Source organism: Echiichthys vipera, assembly GCF_963691815.1.
Source record: "Echiichthys vipera genome assembly, chromosome: 7".
Classification (NCBI taxonomy): Eukaryota; Metazoa; Chordata; class Actinopteri; order Perciformes; family Trachinidae; genus Echiichthys; species Echiichthys vipera.
This window is the reverse complement of record NC_139832.1, coordinates 12,206,019-12,220,073: the sequence shown is the minus strand read 5'-3', so window position 1 is coordinate 12,220,073 and position 14,055 is coordinate 12,206,019. Positions and strand designations below refer to the sequence as shown.

Sequence of the window (14,055 nt, the reverse complement as noted above, 5' to 3'; positions counted from 1 at the left end):
GCAAATCTTTTAACGATAAATGTATCTTTCATGTATTATATTGTAAATTAATTCAGATATTGGCTTTTTTTTTAAAGCCAAGGATTAAAAGGACACACCTTCAGATATATACCTCAGGGAATCTTCAGACATTCACGGTTTGATGAATGTAAATGTTTCAAATAATGTCGAGTGACTCAATTATTTCATGACGTTATTGATAATTATACATATATTGATACTTTTTGAAAAAATAAAAACCTATGAAAATGAAAATGTGATCTATGCTTGGATACAAATGTTTTACATATTTATTAAAAAAACATTTGCAGACATGATGTGACATAACAAAGACGGCACACATTGTAAACCCATTTATTCACTTTCTTTAACAGTCATTCATTTACTCACTCACACACTCACTCACATTTACAATTTTTCTTCACACTGCTTCAGACATTCAGTCCTTTGACTTTATGTACACATAAACACAATACAGTTTCTTTGCATGACACCACACCGTAACATTACAGTGTTCTTACCATCATCCAGTGGTCAATAGTTCAACCTCATTTCAGCATCCTTTAAATTTTTTCAATCATAAACATGCATTTACAATGATATAAAATAACTGAAACAGCAGAGCAGGAGACTTTTTAAGATTCTCATAGATCTTTAACCAATAATCCATGACAGGAATCCCTTTATTTTTAAATGTCCTGCTGGAATTTAACCTTGACTACCTGAGCAAACTCACAAGATAACTGAATACTTTTCATTCAGATTCTTAACTAACTGTTCACTTGCAAAACTCACAGCTCTCTTGTTCAGCGAAAGGTGATTGTAAGTTGCCGTAAAACTTCACATATTTCATTCAGGGAGCCCTAGTGATCAGTTAACTTTTAGCCCACAGTCCATAGGTCAGATCCAAATTACTGTGTGGAGCTCATTCAGCAGCTTTCCTCATTGCTGGCCTCATGTGTTTGCATGTCAATGAGCGTGTGCATACCAGAGTTAAAGAGTTTACTGGTAAGCCCCGTATTGCTCATTGATTTGCATTCACCCGCATATCTTCTGAAATACTACATGAGGACTGATTAAAGGCACAGACACAACAGACACAAAGTACTCAAAAACTACTAAAAAGTATTGTCAAAAACAAACAAAAAAAAGTGCACACAAACATCTTTGACCTAAAAATGGTGCTTTAATTCTACAGCATGAGCTCAACTTTGCTGTGTAAAGAAACACTGCATAGGCATTTCTAATGCAAGCCATAAAGAACATTGTTAAAATTAACTTTGTATCCTACACACATACTGTACATCACAGATGAACATGCATCGTTTAAATATGGACACATTACCTCCACCCCCTCTGTGGCTGTTTATTCTCCATAATTTCTTTGTAAATCAAACCACAAAACTGTTGTTATCTCTTTATCAAAAGCAATTAGCAAAGTGTCACTGCATATTAAAAAATGAGAAGTACGGTTGATTTTTCAGTGATGATGATTTCGAGTTGACAGGTATTGCTTGAAGAGTTGTTTGTCCACTCATAGAGCTGGTAAGTCTATCTCTAAGGCAAGTCTTTCAACTATTCAGTGTTATGTCAACTTTAATGTGACCTAGTGTTGCTTTTCATACTGACAAAGTTAAAAACAATGCTTTTGCTGTTTGGCGTCAGTGGTCAAAAACCCTGCGCCCATTGTTCTAAACATTCTCATAAGCCTTTTAATTACTGTAAGAAGCTGGAGAATGAAGGTTTCATACTGTAATTTTAATGGCGACTGAGAAATTCACATTAATTCTTTATGACAAGTCAGGTCAACAAATATTCCTTTTCTTGTAATCTCACTCTTCAAGTCCTTGCTGGTTTTGGTAACTGGAAAAAAAACAGGTAATACTAAACAATTAAAAGCAATACAATCTTACACAGAAAGAGGTGCTTCTTACTACCTCATTTCAAGAGCATCGGTCGTTTCTGCAGGCTTGGGTTCGGTGCCTGCTTTAATGTCCTCTGTCTCTTGAACTTTTCTAGTCACCTTTGGGCTAGAATTAGCCTTTCTAGACATCTGAGGGCTGTGTCCTTTCCGCTGCATCTGTGGGCTGTTAGAGCCCAACTTGCGGTTGAGCAGGGGGCTCCTGGAGCCCTTCACCTTGGCAGGTTGCTGCAGACTATCCATATTCTTAAGTGGGCGCAGGCCAAGAAGTCCACAGTAGTAGTTGCACTGATGGTGTGTCAGGAACTGTTCGAACACTTCGGGAGAGCCGTGCTCTGTTAGTCCTTGGTATCTGAAATAAAGGGACAACTTTTTATTACAGCTATTCTAAAAAAAAAAAACAATAGCCTAAGATTTGCATGTCCTGTTCTGGATACAAACCCTTTTGACTTGGTCACAACTCTAACATTTGTAATCTTTGTTTCAACACCTGCAAAAATAGATCACAGAAGATTATTAATATCATTACCGCGAATAGATTGGGCTCGTTATAACCTTGTATGTGTGTGTTTTACCATCCAGCCGAGTGACCAGCAAATTGCCATGTGTCCACTGATGGATCCAATGCTGAAATGTGCTGCATTTCTGCTCCACCTCAGACACAGTTCGTGTAATCAGCCTGCCTTTAGTATCCATCATACAATAGTTGAGGAAGACTCCCTTGAGATCAACCTCCACTTTGGCATAGGGTACAGAGTTTGCAGGCCGGTATATCAGATACTGAGGAATCACTCTGTGGGCCACACACACAAATAGAGGGTTGATCACAAGCAGTGTGGTACATTTGACTAGGAATCAATCATCGGAGCTACTGTATAATAAGTGTTGTACTTACTCGAGCGAAAAGCCAAAGTTCTCAATTAGTCTTGCTTCAGCCGCAAAGATTTTACAGTATTCTCGAATCAGGTTTTGGACTTTGCATTCCTGGCAACAGATATAATTAATAAGGCGGATTAATGCACCGAAATTACTTGTATAAGCGCTAGGAATTTAATGGGAGCAATTTACTGAAGATTCTTAGGTAATAAATCAAGCACTCACTTGCTTAGTTATCTGTAGATTTCTCTCTGTGAGGTTGTTCTCCTGTGTGGTCCCGTAGGGAATAGGGCTTTGCACTTTGATGATGCAGGCGCTTCCAGACTCAAAGACGGGATCCAGGCCGTAAATGACCTTCACTCTGCTGGCTTTGTGAGCGCAGCCCTCCCCGATGTGCACCTTCTCGGTCATGATGCGGCCAAAGTACTTTTCACCCCAGCTGCCACAGTCGGCCAGGCCTTTGTTGAACAGCATCGGAGTCATCTCGATCTCCTCTCCAACTAAAGGAAAACAGAAACACATATTTACAATGAGCAATCACTTACAGAAAATGTTAAAGAAAATAAGGCTGATATGCGACATAGCTATGTGAAAAATGTACCTTCCAAATCATCTTTCAGTAGTAGTATCTCAGAAAGGACTGTAAAATATAAAACAGAAAGTCTCATAAAAGCAGTATTTAAAAGATTCAGATTTGACACTTGATTTCTCCAGTCATACTGTATCTTACTGTCTACGCTGAGCAGGAAGTCAGTGATGTCAGTCCCGTATTCATTATTGATCGAACAGCCATATACTCCACAGTCATTGCTGGATGCTAGAACAACAGCAAGTGCTACTTGGCTTTCATCTCCTCCACTTGAGGACAAAAAAGGGGAAAAACACAATCATGAAACACTAGTTGAGTTGTATCTAAAGTCAAAGATTCAATAACAACCCACAAGGTGTCACTGTGAGACAGATGGCCTCGCTGTGTGGCAGCAGTTTGCTGACACAGCAGCCTATAGCACATATATAGACTTAATGCCCCCCGGAGATGGGGAAAAATAATGTGTCAGGTTACAGTTTCTGTGTCTAGCCAGAGATTCACCTCTCTGTGTCACAGCTGTGGGGCTCACAGTCACATGAGCTGGACGTCTCTGCAGTGAGAATATGAGAATGATAGAAGGCCATGGGATGCACTCTGAGGCCCAAATAAATCCTGTTCATCCTTGTAGCATTATTGTTTCAGATTTGGAACCTGTCCATTTTTACCACTCATGTCGGCTGGAAATCCTCAAAACAATAGCAGCGGGGAAAAAGGTGACAAGTGACACAACAAATTGAACACAGTGTGACATTGCTGTTGATTTGTGTTACAGGTTGTTAGACTTGTGTTGACACTGTAAGACAAGAAGAGCATTTACCTTCGCTTCACCTCTAGTATTTCCTCTTCATCCCTATACCATTTAATGGTGGAGTCACTGAGCACGTTAAAGAACTGGCACCACAGCTTCAGGTGTCCCGAGGCATCTGGGAACGGCTCTCCCCTGATCTTTCGGATGACCTGTGGAGCTGGTGGTGCATGAGAGAGGGGGGCCAAGGTAAATATATACTGTACTGGAAAGTGGAGACTTTCTAATGTTTCCATTTCCTCAAGCACTGGTGTAGCAGTCTCGACTTGGGTGTTGACGAAAGTATTTCACAGAACCATTTGCATTATGCCGAACATGATATACTGTTACAGCTAATGTGATACTACAGAGCCTGAGCATTTAGCCATATTGTATAGACAATTTCTGCTTTATAGTAACTAATGTAACTATAGGCTAAGTTAGTTATTGTGTTGATACGGCTCTTATTGGAAAACATGCAGAACTTTTTCCCACACCATATTATCTTGATATCTTTTAGGACTGAAATGTTTATTCTTTACCTTTCAGAGGGTCTAGCTTCTTTTCAGCAGGCTTCTCATCTTGTTTGGTGCTGACCGGCTCTTCTGTGGGAGTCACCTCCACGACTTTTGGCACCTCCAACGTGGCCTTTCTGCGACTCAGCAGTGGAGACCGCCTCTCCATTGGTGGGGTATTTTGTCCCGTGGGAGCTTGTAGTAATGCTGCCCTGCGGGCCTGGCTCGGTGACATGTAGGGGGAGGTCTCCTTCTTGCCTTGAGCATCTAGCAAACCAACCACTGCTCCCTCTCCATCTTCTTTAGTTTTAGGGATGAAGATTTTACGACGAGCTCCGGAGGCCAACTCCTCAGGCGTGGCAGAGCGTATGAGTGACAGGCTGTCTCTGCGCTTCAGACGGGGACTACTCTCACGTGAGAGGGATGATGTCGGTGTTGAGCCTCCGCTTAGATCTTCATCTGCTTTGTCACCTACAGTGATTGGGTCTGAGTCTGGAGCAGCTTTGGACATGAATTTGCGGAGACTGGCTGGACTCAGTGATGGATGTGCCGGGGGTTTAGAGGAGAGTCTCTCAACAGATGGTTTGTTTCTTTGGAGCTCATCAACAGACACAGAATTCTCTGTCTTGGCCTCTTTAAGGGGTTTTGTCTTCAAGATATCAGGGACAATGTTGTCTTCTGTTGTTTTACTGAGTGATGGCACATTTTCAACAACCTTTGGTATTAGAGCCTCATGTCCCATAAAGGGAGTGTTTTGTTCTATACTCTTTTTTGACGTTTCTTCTAGATTCTGTTTTTTACTTTTAGTTTCTTCAGGCGTAGTGGTGTCAATGATGCTGGCATCTTGCTTTGTTCCCCCTTGCGTGTCAGCCAGAGTTTCTGTTTCCGTCAATTCACTTTGAGGGGGCAGCCTGAGTTCAGAATCACTTTCATGACAAGTAACAGAGATAGGAGGCACGACAAACAAAGGCACAGTTGGAGTTTCAAGAGGCTGCTGTGTATCTGAATCATGGGTGTTTAAATATACATCCTCCTCCTTGTCATCAGTGCATGAAACATTTATAACAGGAATTGATGCATTGTCCATCTGAGGGAGCTGTTCACTGCTTTCTGGACATGAAGGCTCCTGCTCAAGCATTTTTGTCCTGTCATCTAATTGCGCAACTTCCTTTACTTTCTCTGTAAGTGAGAGGTTGTAATCATTCTGCATACCTTTCTGCATGGGCACCAAGTCTGGAGAATCAGTCAAGCTCTGGTCTTGGATTATTACCTCTGACACATGGGTTGCATCATATTTTTGCAAAGTAACCGGCTCTGATTCCTGCTTGTTTAGTGCAAAAATAGTTAGTGGCAGAATGCACTCTTTGAGCTCAGGTTCCATTATTTCAATTTTTGGGATTATAAAATGTTCATTTGGGTTTACACTTGCCACAGTGGGTTTCATATCTGGGATGTCTTCAATAGTAGATATTTGGATTTGTGGGATATTCACTGAGGGTTGACCCTGTTGATGTGCAATGTCACTGTGTTCCTCCAAAACACAAGCATTATCTTTATTGTTTTGTGTTTCTGAGATGCTCTTTGAATCATCCAACTGCTCTTCTTTCACTGGGTTTCTCTTTTCTGTCTCCACTTTAAACTGTAAACTCTCATTCCTTGCTTCAGCATCCTTCCTGCTTCCCTCTTCTAAAATGGCATGCTCTTGTGTTTGTAGGTTGTTACAAGAGTTAACTTCGAGATCTAAAGCAGAAATCAATACCTCTTTCAATTTGCTTCCCCCTTCGCTGCTTTTAAAACCTGTGTTGGAACTTTGTATTGCACTGACATTGTGGACTTCAGTGCTTTCCTCTACTATAGAAGTGGTGTACTCTTGCTGTATTTTTAGGTCACCTTTCTCTAAACTCTCCGAGGCTGCAGTTGACGGAAATCCTAGATTAGTTTCCTGAACCAGTGAAGTAAGTTTGGTCTGTCCTTTTACATTATCACGCTCTAAACTGTGTGCTGCCACAGCAGGCAAAGGTGAAATCACCTCATCTGGTGTTCTTGATTGACATGGCTCTATTCTCTCTTCCAGTGAACATGTTGGTAATTCAGTAGGTCTATTTATATCTGAGAGCGGCTGTTTGTTTAATTTCACTTCAGTTTTCTCTTCCTCATTTAACTTATTGGAGATACGGCCCCGCTCTGTGTCAGATTTACCTTCTTTGCCCATCTTATCAACACTCCTCTTCTCTTCTTGTAACTTTTCAGTGGGTGCTATTCCAAGGCTGTGACTGTTTGACACTGAGATAAGATTGTGAGGGGAAGTCCAGCTTTCTTCCAAACTAGTTAGGCCAGACGTAGTGGTGCATTCCTTTTTGTAAGGAGCTTGTGTCTGCTGAAGGACAGGTATTTCTTCCCTGAGTGAAGACTCATCTGTTGCCACCTGGTGCTGTGGTGAAACTACCACACATTCCTGCGGATGTACGGGAACCTCTTTGATAACTGATGGCATTTGAGAATCTTTCTCTTCAGCCTGACGGAAAGTACACAAATAAAGCATTTTAGTACTTACAACAATGTTTGTCTCTCATATGAAACTCCATGAACTCCATGACACACACATGCCTTACACTGCTGGTTTTATATTATGAATGCAAAATAAGTTTAACAGTCTGATTTGTAAGTGGAGAAGAGGCTGTGCAACCTAATGGAAAAAAAAGGCATGTCAAGAAGTTTTTTTTTTTAAGTAGCTTGCCACAGCGAGCTAACTGCCGTGACCTTTAACAGTGCAGCACTTTTAGACTGAGATGTGTTTTTCTATCATAAATCAGCAGAAGCATGAACAGTGACAGATTCTGACACGCATGATATTAAAATGCGGTGTTATATTCTGGTTCAGGATGGCCTCGTACTCAGTTTGTGAACAAAGTTCAATTACTAGTCCATAGGTAAATAATAAATAGTTTAAAATTATGCTGAATAGGAACTCAACATATTCTTGCGTTTTATGACCTGTCAGCCTATTTCAGGAACTTCTTTTCCACATGTCACGTGCAAGGTTGCTGAAACCAAGTGTTTACATGTGCAAGGTCCAATTCAGTGTTTGGAACTTTTAACAAATAAGGTTGATCTTGTTTTTTGTTGTTGTTTTAAACTGTCTAAATTAAGTCATGAATACATTTTATAATAAACTTTTATGTCTATGATTTAAACAATTAAACTAAGTTTGAAAGTGTTTGCGTGCTCTGTTTCTTATGTTGAAACACAAGTAGGGGAATTCCCATATGGTTGACACAGATCTGCTGTTTACTTAAAGAACTTACTGGACAATGAACAATTTATCAATTTTCTCTTGACAAAAGACAGGTATGAATTACATAAATATGTTGTCATTATCAAGCTGTTGAGGAAACTAAACTAAACTAAAAGTATATCTTAAATTTGACTGTTCAAAATTACAGAAGATTTAAAGGTAAAGCTTCAAGCTTTACATATAGAAATGATGTTCGGGTTTTCCCCACACTGCCCCTGTTTTTGCAGTTCACACTTAAAAACAATCTAGGAGGGTAATGAAGCCTCTTGACAACATGTTTGGCCAGCAGTGACTACTAAGAAAAAAAGAAGTTGCTGCTTTCGATGGAAAGTGGTGTCACATTCAGTCTAAAAATGACACTGTGATCATGGCCACACCTCCGTGTGTAAATAGATGGCACACGTGAGAAAACAGTGTTCAGTTAAATGGTTTGACTTCCTCCCCCTAGTCATCAATGAAGCCTCACAGCATACCGCCACCATAGCAAAGGTACAGTTGTAGTTCCACATTATGGACAAACAATCACTCTGCAGGTGGATAATGTTTAGTTGCCATTTCCACATGTCATTGTGCACCAGAAAACGTGACCTTAGTAGACAAAGTAGAACGAATTACATCCGCTGTGTTATTGCAGTTCATTCACAATCCACGGAACAAAGCAACTGATAAAAGGGACATTTTGATTTTGATGGGTGAAAGTAACCACATAAACATTCAGAAATGATCATAAATCAACACATTTTTCCCAACTTTCTCCTTAAGCAAACAGGTGAATAAAAAAAAAAATGCAGAATCAAAATTTGAGAAGAAGTGCATGCTTGTTATTTTAGTGGATTTCAACTTAATATGAGTGTATGTAGTATTTAACTCCTTCGAATTTCATCTCTTAAAAATTGAGATGGCTTTAGATGAAAATACATGGTCATGTATGTGCAACATAAAAAAAGAGTTAATGATCTAACTAAACTAAATCAGTGCCACCCAGAATATAACAAACCACTATAGCTCTGTTCCTATCAGCTTACTAATGTATACTGTACATTGATCACAGCATGATCGTCCTAATTACTGACACATGACAGACATGAAACAATTCTCTAAGCTTAACACTGAGATAAGTACTGCGTTCCTCCTTCTTCTCTAAGGAAGAGGGTTTATTTTAAGACATGAGGGCGAGGAATGCGCCCAATGTGACGAGGCCCTCCTTTCATGTCGAAACCTGCCGCCCTACTCCTGCTCACCCGGACCACACGGCCCTCTCTCAAGCAAAGCCCACTTTGTAACGTGAGATTGACTTCTGACATTCAGGTTTCATCATGATCTCTGACGCACTGGTTTCCCACTTCCCACTCACCACAGCCAACATCTATTCCCCATCCTATCCTACAGTGTGCAGCGATCCACAACATCCCCCACCCCCACACATATTAAGTGCAGGCTGTTCGGTTCTTATGGTTCCCTATTTCTCTAACACTATCTTGTTCGGCTTGTCGCTCTTGAGTGATTTCGATGCAGTAGAAACCACATCCTCACATGGCCAGGCTGACACACTTCACTGGTCGGTTATCACTAAAATTAGACTGTATGTTTTAAAGCAGTTGTAATGTCTTACTGTCCCATGACTATAACATCTAACCATGAGTTGTCAAATCTTATCTACCACATTTGCTACTTGCAGCAGCTTAAAGCCTAAACTGTGTAATAGTTTACATAGTTCAGGTGTTGGCCTTCAAGTAGCTCATCTTGTATTATCTTGTCACACAAATGCAGCCTATATATAACTCGCAAGTGTCAACCAGCTGCCCTTCGCTGTACGTACCTCAGTGAGAACCTGAAGTCCAGACAATGACATGTCTTCACCTGGACTGCTGATCTCTGGCCCCACAGACACCTCCATGGCCTCCACAACACCATTATCTGCCTTGGCACTCTGCCCCGTGGGCTCTTCTACGCTCTCAGGTGGCAATTTATGAGCCGGTTGCAGGTGTGTGTGCAAAACAGTGTCTTCGTGCTTCTGTCCGTGTGGCTTCAGCGATATTGACTGTTGTTCTATATCCATAGTTGCGGAAGATTCCTTTGGTTTATCTACTTCCATAGGCACCACATCCTCCGTGACAGGCTTGCACACTTCATTATGCTCTGGTTGCAACCGAAATGATGGCGGCGTACAGGCAGACGAGCGGTCAAACTCTTTCTCCTTTTTCTCAATGTGGTCATGAGATTCCTTCTTGCTCTTCCCAAATAAGAAGTCTTTGACTGAGTGGAGCACAGAGGAGATGGAAGTCTGGATGTTGTGGTGGTCGTGATCCTTATGAGCCTTATTATGTTTGACTCCTGAACCATGTTTTGTGTAGGGTACTGTACTGTACTCCAACGACCTTTCCCTTTCTTTCTCTCTCTCTATGGACAATTCTTTTTCCTTTCTTTTCTCTTCCTCATACTCTTTCTCTAGGGATTTTTCTTGTTCTTCCCTCACTTTTTGCAACCTCTCTTGCTCTCTCTCTTTCTCACCACTTACAATGGGTATGTCCATCTCTTTAGGGTTCTCGGCTCGAGATGAGTTCTGTTTCTCCTCTGCCGCCTGGGACTGGAGGGCCTCTGCCAGAAATTGTGCCAAACCCATTCCTCCATCATAACAGTTTTCCCCTCCATTTCCCATCATGTGGTTTCTGCCATTGCTGCTGCTGCTGCTGTTTACCCCAGCATCTACACCATTTGTAATCTTTATTTTCTTTTTAGCCAAGGTTTCCTCAGATGGCGATATCTCCTTCTCCAGGTCGTTGGATGTCACAGGGGCAGTTTCCTTTAATTCATTGCTAACACCATTAGGTTCTGCAGCAGCTCCCAGTTGTTCCAGAGCCTTAGGCTCCTTGACTGCTGGCCTGTCCTCCGGTGGTGGGGCGTGTCGCTTCCTTGGAGGAGGTTCTGGGCTATTCTGTGGTTTCTCTTCTTTGTCCCCCTTCTTGGTGTGCTCAGCCAGTTCTTTCTTCTTGTTGTCTGCTTTCTGCTTCAGCTTGGCGAAGAACCTCTGGTGGATCATGAACTCGTTCATGGTGCCAACCTCCAAAACTCCAGAGCAGGAAACAATACCTTTGCTATTGCTGGCTGACACCTGATATATGGCTGCATCATCCAATGTGCAGCTGAAAACAGAAACAGTTATTAATCTCATATTATAGGTATGCTGAAAAGTGTTATAATTCCCAACAAAGAACTGCATTTCTAATAATTTGATGTAATAGGTTACTATTCTTGCAAGGTTGTGTTACATACTTGTATATTTGGAGGGTGTGGTTTTTTCCATTACGATGAATTTCATATTTTGGGAGTCCACAATAACGGTCCATTTCCATATCATCTTTATACCATTTCAGTTCTGGAGCTGGATGACCTAAAGACATAATAGACTATAATGAACTGATTGCCTCTGGGTTAAAAACATAGCAACATACAAAGTACGTTGAATATTTGCTCTAAAGATCATTTTATATGTGAAATTATGCAGTCAACAAAATACAGTATAGAAGCTTTGGCACTAATGTGTTTTTAGGCTGTTGCGTCATATTTGTGATGTGTCAGCTGTTATAGTCAGCTGCTGTTGGACGGGCCCACCCATCCAATCGGCCTGCAGTGAAATACACAACATCCTGAAAAAACACTTGAATATGACACAGTCTGCTGCATTTAAATAGCAGTTCATGGTGCCTTGAAAGTAAAATCCTTCCTTTGTTTCATATGAGTCACATCCTGTCTCTTTACAACACAAACACTCTGAAAAGTTTCAGTTATCCAAAAAACAACAAGCTGAGACATGACAAATGAATAGACCTACCTGATACCACACAGCTGAACTTCACGTTACATTTTTCTGACACTGCCTTTGATTTCAAGGTAGTCTCAAAGGATGGCTGTATGTCCTCAGTCAGCTGAGCCATGACGCTGCACAATGTGCTCCTGGAAACAAACACTAACGCATTAGAGTCAACTTATTGCTTTCAAATCGTAGACAGTTTTACATCTCAGTATCATTTCAGTGACCCCTTTACCTCTGTGCAGTACAATCCAATAACTTGGTTTATTGAGAAAAACAGATGTTAATGGGGATTTCTGGTAGTGACGAGAGTGTGAAAGAGTGACACAGAGACTTTGTGAGATGTCGAGCAAAACAAAGCTGTCAATCCAACATTAAAAAAACGACGTTTACCACTTAAAACTGAACGCAACACTGGACAAACCGGACACTTACATTACAGTTCAAAAGTGTGTGGGTTTCATTCTTGGGGTAAACCATTTGTTGTGGTTAAGTTGTTAGTTGGGAGGAATGTTTTAAAAGTGTGGATTACCTCGTTGGCCTGTAGTGAGAATACCTTGAATAGCTATTCAGAGAGGAGGCAAATGAAGGGACGTCAATGATAATGTCCTGCTTAACCCACTTACATGAAATAGTTTAATAACTGCCCTCCTCTTTGACAAAAGGATCACTTTCTTGTTCTTATAGTTTGTAAACTAAAAACAGAAACACTGTTTTTTGACCAGCAAGGTGATTTGCTGAACACTATGGTAAAAAGGTTTGACTTGTTTTATAATTTTCTCTTTCCAGCTAAGCAAATGTAAACATGGAGAAACATTAGATGTTTTGGCATTATTTTACACTTGATTTACCTTTTTTTTCACTACCATGCAATACATCTTAAATATAAGTTTGCTTCACAAGAAACATCCTCTGCATAGACATGGATTAGAGACAAGGCTGTCTACCTGTTTTCAGGCCTAACATTTGAGAGGTAAGGATTGCGGCTTTCTGTGCGGCCATTGGAGGAGCTGCCCTCGTCTTCACTGAAGCTGCTTGTCCTCCCATTGCCAGAGAAAGAGCGGGTCATTGGCCTTCTGGAAGTCATCGTCCACTGAAGCAATTCACAAAAAAATATTAAATCCAAGGTAAATGTATCACCCACAGTATGAAACTATTCCGTGTCCACAGTTTGTCAAAGTTCAAGGCTCAAGTTTAATGGTGTTATCCGTGTAAAAGCCCCTAGAGAAAGAGAGAGAGAGAAGAAACAATTCAGAATGGTAACAGAACCTGTTGGAAGATGATGAAATAAAGTACAAGATATCCTCTTGGTCATTTGCTCATATAAACCTCAGACGCACAGCTGAGACTTAATGCTTGTCCTTCCAGACCAAGCAAAGTACTTTGCATTGGGGCAAGTTAAAAATAGGATAAGCTATCAGGTTATGGAAGGGCTGTTAGTGGTCAAACACAAACCAAAGAAGTGTTATTAACATGTACATGTTATGAGTATAGTTCAGGTGTTTCTCGGTCCCCATCAAACCAGGTAAATGTCCCAACTTACCATTGAGATGTTGTCAGTGTTGCTTTGGAGCCACAGTCTGTAAAGACAATCTCTGTAACTGCCTATCATAGACACGCATGTGTTGCCAGCAGGGGCCTATTTATAGCAGCACTACAAATAGGTGCAGGAGCACATCAGATTTTCCCAAACTAGACTTTAGACTTAGGAAAGAAGTCTAAAAACAAACCTAAATTTAGAGTAAAAGCTAACCATTTCACATTACTAAAAATCATTTCATCAATCAAGGCTCATGCTGTAAAAAATTCACTTCTTTGTTTTGATCCATCTTAATAAGTTGAAAAAAGGGTGACGCATCTCAGTGGACACTGTATGTATCTGTAGCTGATAACCACTGGTCTATATGCTTTGCTCAAGAGTTGCTTAAGTACAGCCCCCCTCACGTCAGATTGCAACACATGGTCAAAACAGGGAAACCTACTTGCTGCTCATGTTTCACAGCAATTAGACAAAATCAGGTTCAACCGGCAAATTAAATACTTGAATTTAATGATGTATGGGTATATTAGAATCTTAATGTTTTAGTAGATTAGTCTTATTTTTTGTATGGTTTTGGACTTTTCTTGAATTTTTGATGATAAATAATAATAAACACACTGTATTATTAATTTCTGATTTCTATCTAAAACTGGCTTACCTTCAACCACAGAGTTTAAGCGTTCCTTTAAATAAAGGAATCCCTTAAACAAAGGTTGAACTGAAA

The 14,055-nt window shown here is 40.6% G+C and overlaps 1 protein-coding gene across 3 annotated transcripts; it reads right to left on the bottom strand.

Moving 5' to 3' along the window:
• Nucleotides 1–313: 313 nt before the first annotated feature.
• On the bottom strand, nucleotides 314–13,568 carry alpk3a (alpha-kinase 3a). 3 transcript variants are annotated; one of them, XM_083916757.1, is made up of 15 exons: nucleotides 13,335–13,568; nucleotides 12,739–13,012; nucleotides 12,324–12,356; nucleotides 11,813–11,934; nucleotides 11,254–11,371; nucleotides 9,800–11,123; nucleotides 4,713–7,200; nucleotides 4,204–4,351; nucleotides 3,528–3,655; nucleotides 3,399–3,437; nucleotides 3,023–3,297; nucleotides 2,817–2,905; nucleotides 2,497–2,714; nucleotides 2,363–2,411; nucleotides 314–2,273 (listed from the first exon to the last, which is right to left on the bottom strand). In XM_083916757.1, the coding sequence occupies exons 2-15, from the start codon at nucleotides 12,876–12,878 to the stop codon at nucleotides 1,934–1,936; spliced, it is 5,511 nt and encodes a 1,836-aa protein (XP_083772883.1). In that variant the 5' UTR covers nucleotides 12,879–13,012; nucleotides 13,335–13,568; the 3' UTR covers nucleotides 314–1,933. The 3 variants fall into 3 exon arrangements, with proteins under 3 accessions (XP_083772883.1, XP_083772884.1, XP_083772885.1); XM_083916758.1 differs by lacking the exon at nucleotides 13,335–13,568 and adding an exon at nucleotides 13,061–13,157 and having other exon boundaries at nucleotides 12,739–12,884; XM_083916759.1 differs by lacking the exon at nucleotides 12,324–12,356.
• Between the last annotated feature and the right edge of the window lie 487 nt (nucleotides 13,569–14,055).

Coding starts and splice junctions, on each gene's coding strand:
- alpk3a (XM_083916757.1), bottom strand. CDS start 12,878: ATGACTTCCAGAAGGCCAATGACCCGCTCTTTCTCTGGCAATGGGAGG. Junction 12,357..12,738: donor AATGTTAGGCCTGAAAACAG/GTAGACAGCCTT, acceptor CTCTCTGAATAG/CTATTCAAGGTATTCTCACT. Junction 2,274..2,362: donor GTTGTGACCAAGTCAAAAGG/GTTTGTATCCAG, acceptor CCTTTATTTCAG/ATACCAAGGACTAACAGAGC.